The following is a 17,036-nucleotide window of genomic DNA, read 5'->3' as shown; positions in this document are numbered from 1 at the left end:
AAGGGAAGAAGACAATGACAACGCAGAGAGACTGTTCACAATCATCTAGCAGTGTTCTCATCTCAGGTTAGATCAAATCTACAGTAGGCTCTTGCTGTGATTACTTGGGAGGTTTTAGATATTGTGGGCAGTAACGTGATCCTTGTATCCCAGTTATTCTCTTGTGGTTGTTGCTTGGGTTTTGGGCAAGAGATTGAGATTTGTATATTCATTATTCTCATAGTGGATTATCTCTAGTTTGCCCCGTGGTTTTTACCCTTCACATTGAAGGGGTTTTCCACGTATATCTTGGTGTTCTGTTTGATTGTGTTTCCATTTTATTCCGCTGCGTATTTTGGTCTTCTAGTATTTGTTTCTATACAAAGGTTATTCCTGTTTATATCCCCATCAACTGGTATCAGAGCGGGGTTTTGGTGATTTAATTTTTGCATTTGAACATGGAGGCCAGTAATATTTCTCGCATGATTAGTTTGAATGGAAATAATTGGATGATATGGAAACCAAGAATGGAAGATCTCTTGTATTGCAAAGATTTGTATGGACCTTTGCAAGGGGATAGTGCAAAACCTACAACTATGATAGATGATGAGTGGAAGAGGTTAGATCGAAAAACAATTGGATTTATTAGACAGTGGCTTGATGATAGTGTATTTCACCATGTTTCTACTGAAATTTCTGCATATTCTCTTTGGAAAAAATTGGAAAGTCTCTATGAAAGAAAAACAGCTGGCAACAAAGCTTTTTTGATCAGAAAACTTGTGAACCTAAAATATAGAGAGGGTGCTTCTATTGCTGAGCATTTGAATGAAATGCAGAGTATTACTAACCAGTTATCCTCTATGAGAATGTCTCTTGATGATGAGTTGTAGGCATTGTTACTTCTCAGTTCATTATCAGAAAGTTGGGAGACACTGGTGGTTTCCCTTAGTAATTCTGCGCCAGATGGTATTGTCACTATGAGTCAAGTAACAAGCAGTTTGTTGAATGAGGAGTTGAGAAGAAAGAGTTCGGCAACATCTCAGAATGATTCACAGGCACTTATCTCAGAGAACAGAGGAAGGTCAAAGTCTAGAAGCAGTTTACGTATGGGTAGGAGCAAGTCAAGATCAAGAAAAGATATTGTTTGCTATAACTGTGGTGAGAAAGGACATTACAAGAACCAATGTAAGCAACCTAAGAAGAACAAGAAAAAGGGAAAAGAAGTGGAGTCTACAGAGTCAAAGGATAATACTACAGCTACAGTGCAGGGTGGTGATTATTTGATTTTGTCTCCTTCTGATGATATTTTTTCTTGTGGGTGTCAGGATCTTGAGTGGGTGATTGACACAGGTGCTTCTTATCATGCTACACCACGGAGGGAGTTTTTTGCTACATACAGGTCTGGAAACTTTGGTGTTGTCAAGATGGGCAACTATGGCACAGCAGACATCATTGGCATGGGTGATATCCATTTAAAGACCAACCTTGGCTGTAAGTTGGTACTTAAGGATGTGAGGCATGTGGTTGACTTGAGGCTAAATTTAATTTCAGTTGGAAGACTAGATGATGAAGAGTATGAAAGCAGATTTCACAGAGGGCAATGGAAGCTCAGTAAGGGTTCTCTTGTTATAGCTAATGGAAAGAAATGTCATACTTTGTACAGGTTGCAGGCTAAAGCTTATGGTGAGCAATTAAATGCTACAGAGAAAGACTTCAGTATGGAGTTGTGGCATAGGCGATTGGGACACATGAGCGAGAAGGGGCTGCAAGCTCTTTCCAAGAGAGAGGTATTACTAGATCTCAGAGGTATACATCTGAACCCTTGTATTGATTGTTTGGCTGGTAAACAACATAGAGTTTCATTTGCTAGTGCTGCTTTGTCTAGAAAAATGCATGCCTTAGACCGTGTTTATACAGATGTATGTGGTCCTTTGAGGACAAAAACTCCTGGTGGATCTGTTGATGTTCTTGGTATAAGTGGTGCACTTTATTTTGTCACTTTTATAGATGATTTTTCCAGGAAAGTTTGGGCTTATGCTTTGAAGACCAAAGATCAGGTTATTAATGTCTTCAAAGAGTTTCATGCCAGGGTTGAAAGGGAGACAGAAAGGAAATTGAAATACATAAGATCAGATAATGGTGGTGAGTATATGGGATTGTTTAATGACTATTGCAGGTCGCATGGGATCCAACATGAGATGACAGTTCCTGGTACACCTCAGCATAATGCAATTGCAGAGAGGATGAACCGCACCATCATGGAAAAGATCAGATGTATGCTTTCACAGGCCAAGCTACCCAAAAGGTTTTGGGATGAGGCTTTGAGGACTGCAGTTGATGTGATCAACTTATCACCATGTACAGCCCTAGATGGTGATGTTGCAGAGCATGTATGGTCAGGGAAAGATATTTCCTACAGGCATTTGAGAGTGTTTGGTTGTCGTGCATTTGCACATGTTCCAGATAATGAGAGGTCCAAGCTAGATGGTAAGTCTAAAGAATGTATTTTTCTTGGTTACTCACATGATCAGTTTGGTTACAGGCTTTGGGATCCAGAAAAGCAGAAGGTGTTCAGGAGTAGAGATGTGGTCTTCTTTGAGGATCAAACCTTTGAGGATTTGAAGAAGAAGGCACCAGCCAAGACTTCTGTAGAAGGATTAGCAGATTGTGACCCAGTTATTCCTCCAGTATATCAGGGTGATGGGGGAGATGTGCAGGAAAATAGTGTAGAGCCTGATATTGATTTACCTGCAGGACATGTTGAGCAAGAAGAAGTAGGAGAGCAAGTTCCCGCAGAACCTCAATTGAGAAGATCTTCTAGACAACGTCAACCTTCCAGAAGATACTCTACAGATGAGTATGTGATGCTTACTGATGCAGGTGAACCAGAGAGTTACCAGGAAGCAGTTGAGAGTGAGCAGAAAGAGAAGTGGTTAGTTGCTATGCAGGAAGAGATGGATGCTCTTCAGAAGAACCACACTTATGATTTGGTGCTGCTACCAAATGGAATGAAGGCCTTGAAAAACAAGTGGGTTTTTAGGTTGAAGACTCAAGAATATTGTTCTCAACCAAAGTACAAAGCTAGATTGGTTGTGAAAGGCTTTGGTCAAACGAAAGGTATTGACTTTGAAGAGATATTTTCTCCTGTTGTTAAAATGTCTTCTATTCGTGTTGCTCTTGGTATTGCTACTAGCCAGGACTTGGAGGTTGAGCAGTTAGATGTGAAGACAGCTTTCCTTCATGGTGATTTGGAGGAGGAAATTTATATGGAGCAACCAGAAGGCTTCAAAGTCAAAGGTAAAGATAATTTTGTCTGCAAGTTGAAGAAGAGCTTGTATGGGCTAAAGCAAGCTCCAAGACAGTGGTACAGAAAGTTTGATTCATTTATGACAGAAAATGGATACAAAAGAACGGCTTCAGATCATTGTGTGTACATCAAATGGTTTGGTGAGAATTTTATTATTCTCTTACTTTATGTTGATGACATACTTATTCTTGGAAAAGATATGTCTAAAATTGACAGGTTGAAGAAGGAACTGAGTGAGTCTTTTGCAATGAAGGACATGGGGCCAGCAAAGCAAATACTAGGCATGCAGATTTCTCGTGACAGGAAAAACAAGAAGATTTGGTTGTCACAGGAGAAATACATCGAGAAGGTATTGGAAAGATTTAGTATGAGCAATGCTAAGCCAGTTGGTTCTCCTCTTGCAGGTCACTTCAAGTTGTGCTCAGAACAGAGTCCGTCAAGTGATGAGGAGAAGGAGAAAATGCAAAAGGTTCCTTATGCTTCAGCAGTTGGAAGTTTAATGTATGCAATGGTATGTACGAGGCCGGACATCGCATATGCAGTGGGTGTTACTAGCAGATTTCTTGCAAATCCAGGCAAAGAGCACTGGGCAGCAGTGAAGTGGATTTTTAGATATCTCAGAGGGAGCTCTAAGGTTTGTTTAAGCTTTGGAGGTGGACCACCTGCGTTAACAGGTTACACAGATGCAGATATGGCAAGAGATATAGATACGAGGAAGTCTACTTCAGGTTATGTACTTACTTTTGCAGGGGGAGCTGTGTCATGGCAATCCAGGTTACAAAGGTGTATTGCTCTCTCCACCACAGAAGCAGAATATATTGCTGCTACAGAGGTATGCAAAAAATGTTATGGATGAAAGAATTCTTACAAGAATTGGGGCTGAAACAGGAAAATTATGTGATGCATTGTGACAGCCAGAGTGCCATCCATTTGTGTAAGAACCCAATGTTTCATTCCAAGTCAAAGCATATAGATGTCAGATACCACTGGATTCGAAATGTATTTGAAGAGAAGCAGTTGCAGCTTCAGAAAATTCATACAGATGACAACGGAGCAGACATGTTGACGAAGACCTTAACAAAAGAAAGACAGGAGATATGCCGACAGTTGGTCGGTATGGCTTCACATTGAGGAGTCATGGGACAGCCTCCCTTATGGGCTGAAGGGGGAGGTTGTTGGGCTGATGGCCCATATTCAGCCCATGTGGGCTTTATCAGCCCACAGCTCACACCCCCTCTTAACCTAACCCTAATTAAGATTAGAGGGGTGTGGTGGCTGCGTTTTAGAGGCAGATTAAAGCTATAAAAAGGCAGCAACGAGGCAGATCTTTGTAGCGACGAGATTCCAAACAGAAGAAGGAGAACAAGGCAGAAGAGAAAGAGCAAGAAAGGGAAGAAGACAATGACAACGCAGAGAGACTGTTCACAATCATCTAGCAGTGTTCTCATCTCAGGTTAGATCAAATCTACAGTAGGCTCTTGCTGTGATTACTTGGGAGGTTTTAGATATTGTGGGCAGTAACGTGATCCTTGTATCCCAGTTATTCTCTTGTGGTTGTTGCTTGGGTTTTGGGCAAGAGATTGAGATTTGTATATTCATTATTCTCATAGTGGATTATCTCTAGTTTGCCCCGTGGTTTTTACCCTTCACATTGAAGGGGTTTTCCACGTATATCTTGGTGTTCTGTTTGATTGTGTTTCCATTTTATTCCGCTGCGTATTTTGGTCTTCTAGTATTTGTTCCTATACAAAGGTTATTCCTGTTTATATCCCCATCATTACGATCTAGTTCCACTTTGGATCTTCTTTGCATGCACTCGAGAGTTGCTGAAGATATGGGTTGTACAAGCGAGGCTTCTTTGGTGGTGGCAGAGAGCATGCATGAACGCGGTGGAAGCGCTCGAGGATGAACTACGTCCTCAGGTGTCTGCAGCAGCGTGGGAAGAACCACCGCCGAGGGGTCATCGTCTCAGCTCAGGCCAAGCAGTCAGAGGAGACACTACGAACAGTCATGTACTAAATGTAGCTGCTGGGGTCCCAATTAGAGCATCTTTTTCTCTTCATCTGATGCCTCCTTTGCAAAATCATTCTCATTTCTTTCTGAATTCTTGGAGGATGTTGATGCTGCCTTTTCATGGCATTCATGGATGAGCATCTCCGAGATGTTTTCTCTCTTTAACTCACCAAAATGTGTGCCATTTCTCATCTCGTCTCTATATGGTTGATGGAACCGATAACTAAGATCAGCAAAGCCAACATTTATCGGGTCCTCCGCTCTATAGGATGATGGCCGCTCTGTGGTTTAAGCCACCGTGTTTCTCGGACATTTGCTCGAACAGATTTGCAACGTCAACAGCTACCCTTTGAGCGAGTCCTTGTGGTCTCCCCACCTTTTGCTCCCTCCCCTGCGACGCGGGCCTTCCTTATATAAAACACAGCTTCTGCCCCTCTTCACAAGGAGAAACAGGTGGTAGCTAAAAGACATGGCGGCCATCGGATCCTTTCTCCTCCCTCTCTGTCTCGTCCTCGCCATCGCATCCTTCACCGGAAGCACCACCGCGTCGGTAATCCAGGAGGCATGCGGCCGCACGTCGTTCCCCGATCTGTGCGTCGAGTCCCTGTCCCAGAAGCCGGAGAGCCAAAGCACCGATGAGCATGGCCTGGCCGAGCTCGCCATCAGGGTGGCGGCGGAGTCGGCCACGGCCGCTTCCACTTACGTCTCCAAGGGTCTGGAGGGGGCCGTCAACGATTCGTCGTGGCACCAGTGCCTCGACGACTGCTCCGAGTCCTACGTGGACGCGGTGGAGCAGCTGGACGACTCCACGGGAGCGATGGAAGATAAAGGATACGCCAACGTCAACAAGTGGGTGAGCGCGGCTATCGCCGACGCACAGACGTGCTCGGAAGCGTGTCGGGACGTGGCTTTGCCGGATAAGGCTACCCTCACCGAGATGAATACGGAGTTTACGAATCTGTGCAATGTTGTACTGGGGCTTATCGAACCTCTGTCCAAGTGATCATCACACGATCACTCTAACACTCGTCTTATCCTCATAAAATAATTCCATTTTATTGATTTGTTATCATGCTTTACATAAATTACTTTTGCTTCGCTTAAATAGCTTTGAAGACGTTTCACTTGGCTCTTCGTAGTGTATTATAATATATATATATATATATATATATATATATATATATATATATATATATATATATATATATATATATATATATATATATATATATATATATATATATATATATATATATATATATATATATATATAATATGTATGTATTCTTATAAATATCCCTATATTTTTTAAATTAAATTATTATAAATAGCTTGAGTATATGTAATTTATATTGAGTATGGAAGACCGCTAGTCGAAAGAATCACAAACATAACAGAATCTTCATCGATTGAGAGTTTTTTAAGAGTCCCTTCTCTTTTATCTACAAAAGTACTTTAATTCTAGTCATATTCGAGGGGTTTGTTTAGACCTCGGGCAATACAACTTGGGTTGTTCGCTTCTTCTTCGTCGCGGTGACCTCGGGGTTAGGGCGAATTGTAGTTGCTCTTATCTTGGCTTTTTGCATATCTCCTCGCATTTACTTGAGATCATTCCCTCAATGGCAATATATTGATCGATCCTTTGGAATACCTCGAGTATCGTCGCTGGTGACCTTTCTATTAATGACCAGAAAAGACGAGAAGACTTTGAGTCCCATCAAGAAGACTTATATTACGAGTGACGATGAGCATCTTCAATGCTTTGAATTTCACAAGTGAATCGAGCAAGAAAGTCTGAGGGCGTTTCCTCCTCCCCTTGCCTAAATATGAGAAACATTATCACAAATGACCTCGAGTGCACAACCTCAAGGAAGTGAAGTTAGAACTCCCTTGTGAGCTAAACAAAAGAACTGATAGAGAGCGACTTCATATGGGGGTATCATTCTTGTGTCCGGCCTCTTAACAAGGTCAAGAAAGTATGTCACATTATGATATATGAAGTGTCATATAATGATATTTGAGCACGAAAAGCAACGATGTGCTCCACCGGGTCGATACTATCGTCAAAGTCCTCCAATGATGGGAGGCAAAAGTTGGGCAGGATCGACTTCTCTTGAATGTCTTAGGTGAATGGCGACTGACTTAAGGTGGGGTTGGTCGGTCCTTCTCCTATAGATTATTGGAATTTTCATCACATTTCTTCCAAATGTCAATCTATTTATCATAGTTGGATCCTCAAAAAATCATCCATCAAATCTATTAACTAGGTCTCGAATTTAAGTGAAGTAAAATAGTGGTGCGATAGTCCATTGAACTCCACAGTTGAGGAGTGGGGTGCTCCGTCGGTTGACGATTCGACGGGCCTTGGGTGCTCTTGAGATGTTGGTATTACATTGGGTGGGGGGACTTGACGGGCACCAGTGCCGGTGGCAGTTGAGTTGAGATAGTGGTGTCAACAGTTGGGCTAGACAGGGCAAGAGTGAAGCGACAACTTACATCTTGCCCATTAGCATCTACACCTGTTGGGTGAGGTTCAAGACACCTCAGCAGGGATGACCAAGTGACTCGGGGTTGCCCTCGGGATAAAAGACTCAGGTCATTGAATATATGCTAATATTGCATTAGCGTTTATACCGAAGTGAATGCATCCACTTACAGAAAAGGATAGTTGTTGCCCCTCTTGAGTAAAAATATTGTGAGTCGAGGGCAATGCCTCCTCACTCAAGCACGCATTAGGAACATTGATAGGTGGACATTCCTATAACATCAGACCACCCTTCTAGTGCCAAAATGATAAGAAAAAATATTATTAACATCTTGGTCAGTCTGACATAGGCCAGACTCATATGCACAAAGTTGTCAAAGATGCCTCCAAAGTGAAAACGTCGAGCTCCTGAGGTGTCACCTGCATAATGATCAAGGTTGAGAAAGGATTCCCGACCTAACCCATCTAACACTTAAGTTAGTAACCTCAAGTCTTCGAATACAAACGCAAGTGGTCAAAAAAGATCAGACCTTAAGGATGTGTTTTTATACCTAATCATATGGGGCAGAGTATTTAATGAAATATTTTATAGAGACAAAATATTTCATAAAATATTCTTTAAACTTTTGTTTATGCGGGTGGAAACATTTATGTGTCTAAACTTAGGACATGAGATGCATTTAAAGATTTGATAAAAAGGTCAGAGTTTGTGTACCATTTGTTTAATATTATTTTAAGAAATACAAGAATTTTCAATCCAATTTGATCATAATAAAATGATATTTACCTTTAGAGTTATCAAGTGAGTAGAGAACTTATTATCGTAAATACTTTTACCCTTAATGAACACAGATTGTTCAACAGAAATGAGATTATAAATGTGAGCCTTGATACAGTTTATAAGGATATTAGCCACGATCCTATAATTATTATTATAAAGTGATATGGGTCGAAAATGATTTATCAATTTGGGCCAAAACTCTTTTCCTATCTAAGAATTTAAGATATTTCAAAATTTTATTATTAGAGAAAGACACAATTAAGGTTCTTCCATCATTAACATTGATACGAGAAAAGGGAATGAACATCAATCAAAGTCCTTTTAAAAATTATAGAATTAATTCAAGATATGATGTTGACCCATAATAATCAACTTGTGGTAGTATGATAAAATTATTCAGTCCATAGGTCCTTCCTTATATATATATATATAAAAAAATTATGGATTATTTCTTTCGACTTCATTATTAAAGCTTTTAATTCCATTTTTTTCTTTAAATAAAAAAAAATACTTCACACAAGCCTCGAATCAAATCAAATCAAATCAAATCAAATGGTTTGTCAAATGAGCACCCAAGAAATCATTTGTGATGGCAAACCAAAACAAAGAATTATGATAGGTCGAGGGAACAAGGAAGCATATTAATCGGCAAGCAAATACACTGCTAGTTGGGCCCCCAGAGGATCAACTGCATCGCCATCTCCGCCCTCTCCTTCTCCCTCACAGCCACCGTGCCCTTCCTCTTCCTCTCCCCGCCAAACGAGGCGGCTCCCGCATTACCCGGCGCGCCGTCGGGGGACCGCTGTGCCTCTCTCGCCTCGTCCTGCAGCTTCCCGGCGCTCTTCTTCTGCACCGACCGGAAGGTAGCCTCCCACCTGCAGTCCCGCGCCTTGCACATGCTTCTTCCTTTTTGTTGATGACCGCCCCGCTGTTGCGGCAGACTCGAGCTTAAATGCTCGGCAAGAGCTGCCACAACGTGCTTATTCTACTGTATCAGCCGCTATTTGAATTAATCCACCGGCAGCAACCCACTTGCTCCTTTTATTACTCCCTGTTTACGAACAAAAATTATGCTTTGCCTTGTGTACTTTTGAAGGCAACTCGTTCTGGCGTCGCCCATGGCTTACACACCTTCCTGTGGACATCCGAGTCCACAATGAGAGAGAGAGAGAGAGAGAAGAGTTTCGCCTCGTTCAAGGTCTGTTTGTGTCGGTTTATTATGCAAGTCAACGATAGGAGACGCAATGACTCATCGTCACATGGATGTGAGGTTGCATTACCTGTTTCTCCACCGATCTGAGGTGTGCATGGACGCTTGCTACGATTTAAAATGACCGAATTGAGCTATCGTAAAGGTAGGCTCTGTCATCAATCCGAATCTTCGTGTTAATAAGAAAATATACGATTATTGTCAAGCATACTTTGATCTCATGAATATTTTCTCAACACGGTTAGCCGAACCATTGCGTCGGTTGGCTTCAGCTGGTCGTGTGGTGGGTCGGCCGAGGGTCGCTTGTCATTCCGTCGAACATTGACAGGTGAGCTTGACTTTGAGGACGCCGCGTGACCGAGGCAATCGAGTTCGTGCCGAGCACGCTGTCTGCGGTGGTTTACCGCCTTCACTCGCATATTGGTTTCAGTCCACCGTGATCCAAACCCACCATTTTTGCTGCTGGTTTCGGTCCATGGCTACTTCAGGTGCCCGCACAAGTTTCATGGTTTTGCACTACCTAGCAAGCCGAGCAAAACCTTTTTCTCGTGTTCCATCGCTGGGAATCAAAACCCAGCTGCAACTCATCCACAGTTTTGTATCCCTGTCGGTAAAAGCCAGCTGCCAGCTGCGCTTTATATGGACTCGCGGCTCTTCTCCCTCCTTGTCGTCGATCACCCACCCAAAGCTCCAAGATCACACAAAAGCCCTTTTCACTGCCATCTCCTCGGAGATCCAGAGCAGCTCAGCAGTAACAAGCAAGCATGGCTTCGGCGAGCAAGACTTCGTTGATGGTCGCAGCGTGCGTGGCGGCGGTGGAGGCGCTCAAGGACCAGGCAGGGTTGTGCCGGTGGAACTACGCGCTGAGGTCCCTCCACCACCGTGCCAAGCACAGCATTGCGCCGTTGTCTCAGACCAACAGGATGTCTTCCTCCATCGATAGGTGGAGGAAAGGAGGGGAGGGAGCGGTGGAGAGAGCCAAGCGCACCGAGGAGTCCATGGCCAAGATCATGTACCTGGACTGCTGGGGACCCAAATAAGACGCAATTACTTGTTGTTGAGGTTTCTATCATCTCTATTACGATGAACAGATTTTGCAGTGAATGGTGAAATTTTTATGGAGTTTGTGCATGTTCATGAAATGGAATTATGATATATTTTTTTATTTATTATTTTTATCTCTCATTTAATTCTATCAACCATTGTTTATTCATATATATATTTATATATATACATATATATATATATATTAATACCACCGTATAAACGTATATTTTACTCGTATACAAACGCATATTATACATACAGGACAGAAGAACCTTACCCAGGTACGTGCATTGGCACACGCCGCCAATCTACTTCGCAGGGTCGCGTTCAGTCAAGTGGAAGCCAATAAACAAACGGCATTAGCCCCTGGTATCGGGGAAATGGCAACGGAAAGCACAAAACCAGCAGCAGCGCACTCCTCTTCTCTCTGTCCCCCAATGATCTTATCCTCTTCAACCATTGTGGCCTTATATATTGCACGCGATTCCCTTCCCACTGCTGCATCAAATCGAGAGTGGGGAACTAGGAGCTACTTCCTCTTTGCACTCACACTCGGGAGGTATTGAAGAGATGGGTTGTGCAAGCACGGCTTGTTTGGTGGTGGCAGCGAGCATGAGCGCGGTGGCGGCGCTCAAGGATCAGGCGGGGCTGTGCCGGTGGAACTACGTCCTCAAACCCCTGCAGCAGCGGACGAAGAGCAGCATGGGGTCGTTGTCTCAGGCCAAGAGGACATCTTCCTCCGTCGACAGGAGGAGGAGAGGGTGGCAGGCGGCGGCGGCGGAGCGGGGAAAGCAGTCGGAGGAGGCGCTGAGAACAGTCATGTACTTGAGCTGTTGGGGTCCCAATTAGAGGATCCTTTTGCTTCAGCTTACTTCTCCTCTGTAAATTATCCGGCTTCGATGATGTATATTCATCAACCATTTCTTCTGAATTCTTGGAGCGTGCATGATGGATGATGCGTTTTCATGGCTTGGATCAAGCAGGGTTGCCTGTCGAAAGTATGAGAATTGTGAAGAGTTGGTGACACTTATTTAATTAAGTTTATGCGTTTCAATATATTGGTTTATATTGACGAAGGAACAAGATTTTGAAAGGGAAAGATGTAACAAAGATAATATGACATGATACTTTTGAGTTTCAGAATTATAACATTAAAACATTAAAGATATAAAGTTTGGATCTTGGTGTTAATTTATATAAAGTATAAGGATGTAGTCATGAATAACATAAACAATCAAATATTTTGAGTTTTTAAAAATTTATAATTTTATAAAATAATTTTTTAAATAACTAATATTGTAGGATTAAATGTGAGTATACGGTTAATGAGGTAGACTATAGTTTGAAAGATTATTGATCAAAAGATTAGCTTTATAGATGCTTAGTGTATGAGGGTGAGACATGTTTCAGTTATGTGTCAATGCTTTCATTGAGCAAAGCCAACTAGTTGAGAGGTAAGTCATCATAGCTTAGTATTCACCTCTTTCATTAAAGTAAATTATTTTAATGATAGCTTGAAAGAAATTCTCGATCACTTTTTTTAAAATGAGTAAAAACTATGATAACTTCATATGTTTGAGGGAATATAGTAATATATATTTAGTAAAGTAATTTATAAAAATAATATAAAATCTAAAATTATTAAAGGAATTGGTTAGGATAAGGTCTTAGACATTAGTATAAATAATTTCAAGTTGTTTGGAGCATAATATAGAAGACATTCCAAAAGATAGTATGTGATTTTTATTACTAAGGCAAGCATATTACAATTCTACTTGATTTAGAAATAGAAAGAGAGTAATAAGAAATTAGTTATCATTGAATAATATATGATGGATGATGAAAGCGATGATGTCACATATCGATTGGAGTAGTAATTGAAACAAAAATGATTGGTTGGGTGATTTATGAAGTTAACGATCACTCACCGTTGTTATTTTATTCTAGTCTCGAACCAAGGATGCCCTTGTGCTCATATCCTTTACAAGAAATAAGTAAAAAAAAACTTAATAAATATATTATTTTATTTATAAAATTAAAAAAATAAGATTCCTTTTAATATGATGTATACATAAAACATCATTGAGTATAAAAGTGTTTGTGTAGATTAAGTATCGTGAGATCAATGTGAGTAATAGAGATTTTATTACTATCACCAATGATAATATAGTTAATAATTCAATTACTTGGATGAGCAGTCAAAGTAGTCATGATGTTTCTTAAGGCCAATTAGGTGTAGTAGTGGACTTGGGTCCAGATCGACAAATTTTTATTGTGTGCCCAATTTTATCATAGAGCTAGTAGATGATTTTTTGTTGATTATTATTGTTGGAATGCCAGAATTATTGATAATTGCAGTTGAAGTTATTTTTTAAGTTGTTTGGATTGAAGTTGCCACTATAGTTATTGCTTTAATGGTATAATGGAGGATGATGACTTTGTGTATTACTCATATGTCCGGGAGGTATCTTGTTTGGTCCTTTATTGAAGTTCTTGTTGCTTTGATTGCTTTTTCTTCTAGATTTTTAATTGAATTGAGTTGTGATAGTTGGTCTCATCTCTGTTCTTGTTTCAAATATATTTTATGATCAATCAACTTGTTATATAATTTTTCAAATATATTTTCTGACTAATCAACTTGAGATCATGTCCTTAACGGATACATAGTGATTGGCCCTTTGCAGCATTTCGAACATGGTTGTGAGCATTTTTTCCACTAGTGACTAGAAGAAGCATGTACGCCTCGGACCCATCATGAAAGTCTAGGTTACCAACGAGGGATGGGCATATGGGATCCCTCGAATCTCATCGATAAATTGATCGACAAAGTAGGAGAGAAGCTCATCTTCCCTCCATCTCAACCCGAGCAACATGGCTACAGATGGCTTTGGGGGTACATTAGCGAGAAAATGGTGCTCGAATTCTTTTGCAAGCTATAGGAAGGAGGTGATCGAGAGGGGTTTCAAGCGACTATACTACTCTCGAGCTGGCCCACTTAGGGTCGTGAGAAATGCCCAGCACATTAAGGTGTCTGATGTGTCGAATAACGACATCTGAGCCCTAAAAGCTATAGTATGCTCCATTGGGTCAGAGCTACTATTGAAGGCCTCTAGCAATGAGGGGCAGAAGTTAGCCAAAATGGGCTCCTCTTGAATGCTTTGAGCGAATGGGGAGGCATTTGAGGTGTCGTATTCGTCCTTTAAATGCAGAAATTCTTTTTGTACATCGTTTAGATGCTGGTTCAAGGCCCGAAGTTATACTTTGAGTAAATTCTCTATCGAGTTAATGAACTGTGACCCCGATCTGGGCATGGACACCTTGCGATATGATGGGGCACTGAGCTCTATTATCGGGGGTATTCACGCTTCGAGAGCCACCTCAGCTTGGTGAGGGCATTTCGGGGGCACTTGTTGGGAGCTGGCTAGGGATACTCCTTGAGGCAAGTGGGCGAGTAGGGATTGGATTGCTGGCCGTAGTGTTGAGATTGCCTACTGCGTTAGTTGGGGTAGGAGAGGGGCAATCACCTACATCACACCAACAAGTACCTGCACTTGATGGGTGAGTCTTAGGAAGGCATCAAATGGGTTGAGTAGGTGTCCCGCACTCAGTCCCAAAATGTCAATGACATCCTGGTGTTTGTGCCAAGGTGAAGGTGTCCACCTGAGGGAAGGAGATAAGTTGTCCTTCCCATCTGAAGGCATCAAGTACCAGTGGCAGCGCTTCTTTACTAGAGCATTCTAACACGAACGATCGTCGCACACCCACACAACTTCATTCAACGAACCATTCGTCACTTTTGCATATATGTATAAATGCTTGGCAGCATATTTTGCCTTGGTTTTATGTGTTTTTTCTTGTAAAAATATATATTCGAATAGGTTCAGTGCTATAGTGCAACCACTCGTTGTGTCAGGCAAAACTGTCCCAAAATGACTTTATTTTCATGTGCCATGGTTGTTTTCTATAGCCCGTTACTACACCTAAAATATTAGCCATCTCAGCACCCTAGAATCTCCCGAGTGGCACCAAGGAAAATGGAGCTTCGGGGTAGTGTCGGGCATTGAAAAATCTTCATAAGTTTGTATGTTAACTTGATGGGGACTTGCCTTCGCACCCAACACCCGGTGAGCAGTTGTTTATAAACTTGTAACTATTCCTTTAACCTTTTAAATCCTTGTTTTTCTTGTTCCTCTCTTTTCTCTCATGCACATAAGGTGCTCATTGAATCGCTTATAAAGCTTCCCTTTTTATGAGACGTGGGGACTTGTTCGTCACTCGTTTTTGAACTAATTAACTTTCTTTTTTACAGGTCTTTCAAGGCTTGAGTGAGGTTACAAATTGATTGACCTTTTGTGGACGCATATTGCATGGGCACGTTACGACTTAGGCAATCTCAGCTAAGTTCGAGAAATTAGCGTAAGGGTGTTATACGACTTAGGAAACTCAAGCTAAGTCTGTGACTTTGCCACAATGGTGCCTCATGGCTTAGGCAATTTCAGTTAAGTCCATGATAGTTCATCGGGAGAAGTTGTGGACGAACATTCTTGCAACATTCGGGCCCTCCTTCCAGTGCTAAAATGTTGTTACCTTAGTACTATTGACCGGAGAGTTAACACAACCTAGTTCGATCCCGAAGGTGTAGACCCATCCTTGGGGTCCGTGCCTACACGGATGAGGCGACTCAAACGAGTAGCCGAGGTGGCAAGTGGACTTCTAAAGCATTGCTGGCTTATGGTAGTTGACTCACGATCGTTCCAAGGTGCAACTTGTCTATTGGGAGAAGTTTTAGGTCATCCCGAGGGGTGCCTTGGCCTTGTCTAAAGGTGCTTAGCATCACTCCGAGGTACTCCTTAGATATGCATGAGCCCTGCACAAGCGATCGACATTGGGGGATGTCCCGACCCGATCCCTCCGACACCGAAGTTAGTAGAGTATGTAAAGGGGGTTTAGTAGATCTTAGAAGAGCTGAGATAGAGTCTGCCTACCCCCGTTTGACTTGGGGGCTTAGGTTTTATACCTGAGTGATTGATGGTGTAAAATCAATGTTGGGTTAGGGTGTCCTTTACCCTGCTAAGGGATCATCGATTGTGGTAGTTGACGAGTGCATCCTCTAAATGACGTCAGGGTAGGACACCTGTGATTATATATTTTGTTAGGACTTTTGGCTTGTTCGAGATAGGCGGAGGATGGCTTCTTGTGTCGTGATATCATTTGGCTTTAATGCATGCATGTAGACCTTCTCTTAGCTATGGTTGAGGTGACTTCTTTAATCAAGATGATGGGATGAGTTTTGACCGGATTATTATTTATCCTATCAAAACCAATATTTTCCTCATATGCAAACGCATATTATGCATACAGGTCAGAAGAACCTCACCCAGGTACGTGCGTTCGCACACGCCGCCAATCTACTTCGCTGGGTCCAGTTCAGCAAGTGGAGGCCAATAAGCAAATGGCATAGAGCCCCTGGTTTGGGGGAAAAGGGATCGGAAAGCACAAACCCAGCAGCGGCACTCTTCTCTTCCCTCTGTCCCCCATCTATCTTATCCTCTAATCGTCTTCAACTATTGTGGCCTTATATATTGCACACAATTCCCTTCCCACTGCTGCATCAGATCGAGAGAAGAGAACTACAAGCTACTTCCTCTTTGCACTCGGGAGGCATTGAAGAGATGGGTTGTACAAGCAGGGCTTGTGTGGTGGTGGCAGCGAGCATGAGCGCGGTGGAGGCGCTCAAGGATCAGGCGGGGCTGTGCCGGTGGAACTACGTCGTCAGATCCCTACAGCAGCGGGCGAAGAGCAGCATGGGGTCGTTGTCTCAGGCCAAGAGGACATCTTCCTCCGTCGACAGGAGTAGGAGAGGGTGGCAGGCGGCGGCGGAGAAGGGGAAGCAGTCGGAGGAGGCGCTGAGAACAGTCATGTACTTGAGCTGTTGGGGTCCCAATTAGAGGATCCTTTTGCTTCAGCTTACTTCTCCACTGTAAATTATCCAGCTTTGATGATGTATATTCATCAACCATTTCTTCTGAATTCTTGGAGCGTGCATGATGGATGATGCGTTTTCATGGCGTGGATAAGCATGTTAGAAATGTTTTCCTTGTGTCCATCGATCTGAATTCTTCGCCAAAGTGTTCTCTTTCTCGGTGAGACAGTAAACTTCCTACACTTTCACCACAGTTTTCAACTCACACAAATACTTTCCAGCAATGATGGA

At 42.2% G+C, this 17,036-nt stretch overlaps 2 protein-coding genes across 2 annotated transcripts; both read left to right on the top strand.

Moving 5' to 3' along the window:
- Positions 1 to 5,768: 5,768 nt before the first annotated feature.
- LOC135622117 (pectinesterase inhibitor 7-like) lies at positions 5,769 to 6,302 on the top strand. Its single transcript, XM_065123760.1, has one exon. It carries the CDS (start codon positions 5,769 to 5,771, stop codon positions 6,300 to 6,302), a length of 534 nt encoding a protein of 177 aa, XP_064979832.1.
- Positions 6,303 to 16,286: 9,984 nt separating this feature from the next.
- Positions 16,287 to 16,852, top strand: LOC103999544 (uncharacterized). The gene has a single exon (XM_009421324.3). It carries the CDS (start codon positions 16,495 to 16,497, stop codon positions 16,768 to 16,770), a length of 276 nt encoding a protein of 91 aa, XP_009419599.1. The 5' UTR covers positions 16,287 to 16,494; the 3' UTR covers positions 16,771 to 16,852.
- Positions 16,853 to 17,036: the final 184 nt, after the last annotated feature.

The sequence above is a fragment of the Musa acuminata genome, chromosome BXJ2-9, assembly GCF_036884655.1.
Source record: "Musa acuminata AAA Group cultivar baxijiao chromosome BXJ2-9, Cavendish_Baxijiao_AAA, whole genome shotgun sequence".
NCBI classification, from domain to species: Eukaryota; Viridiplantae; Streptophyta; class Magnoliopsida; order Zingiberales; family Musaceae; genus Musa; species Musa acuminata.
Note: the sequence above shows the minus strand (reverse complement) of the source record. Positions and strands in the feature narration are given on the sequence as shown.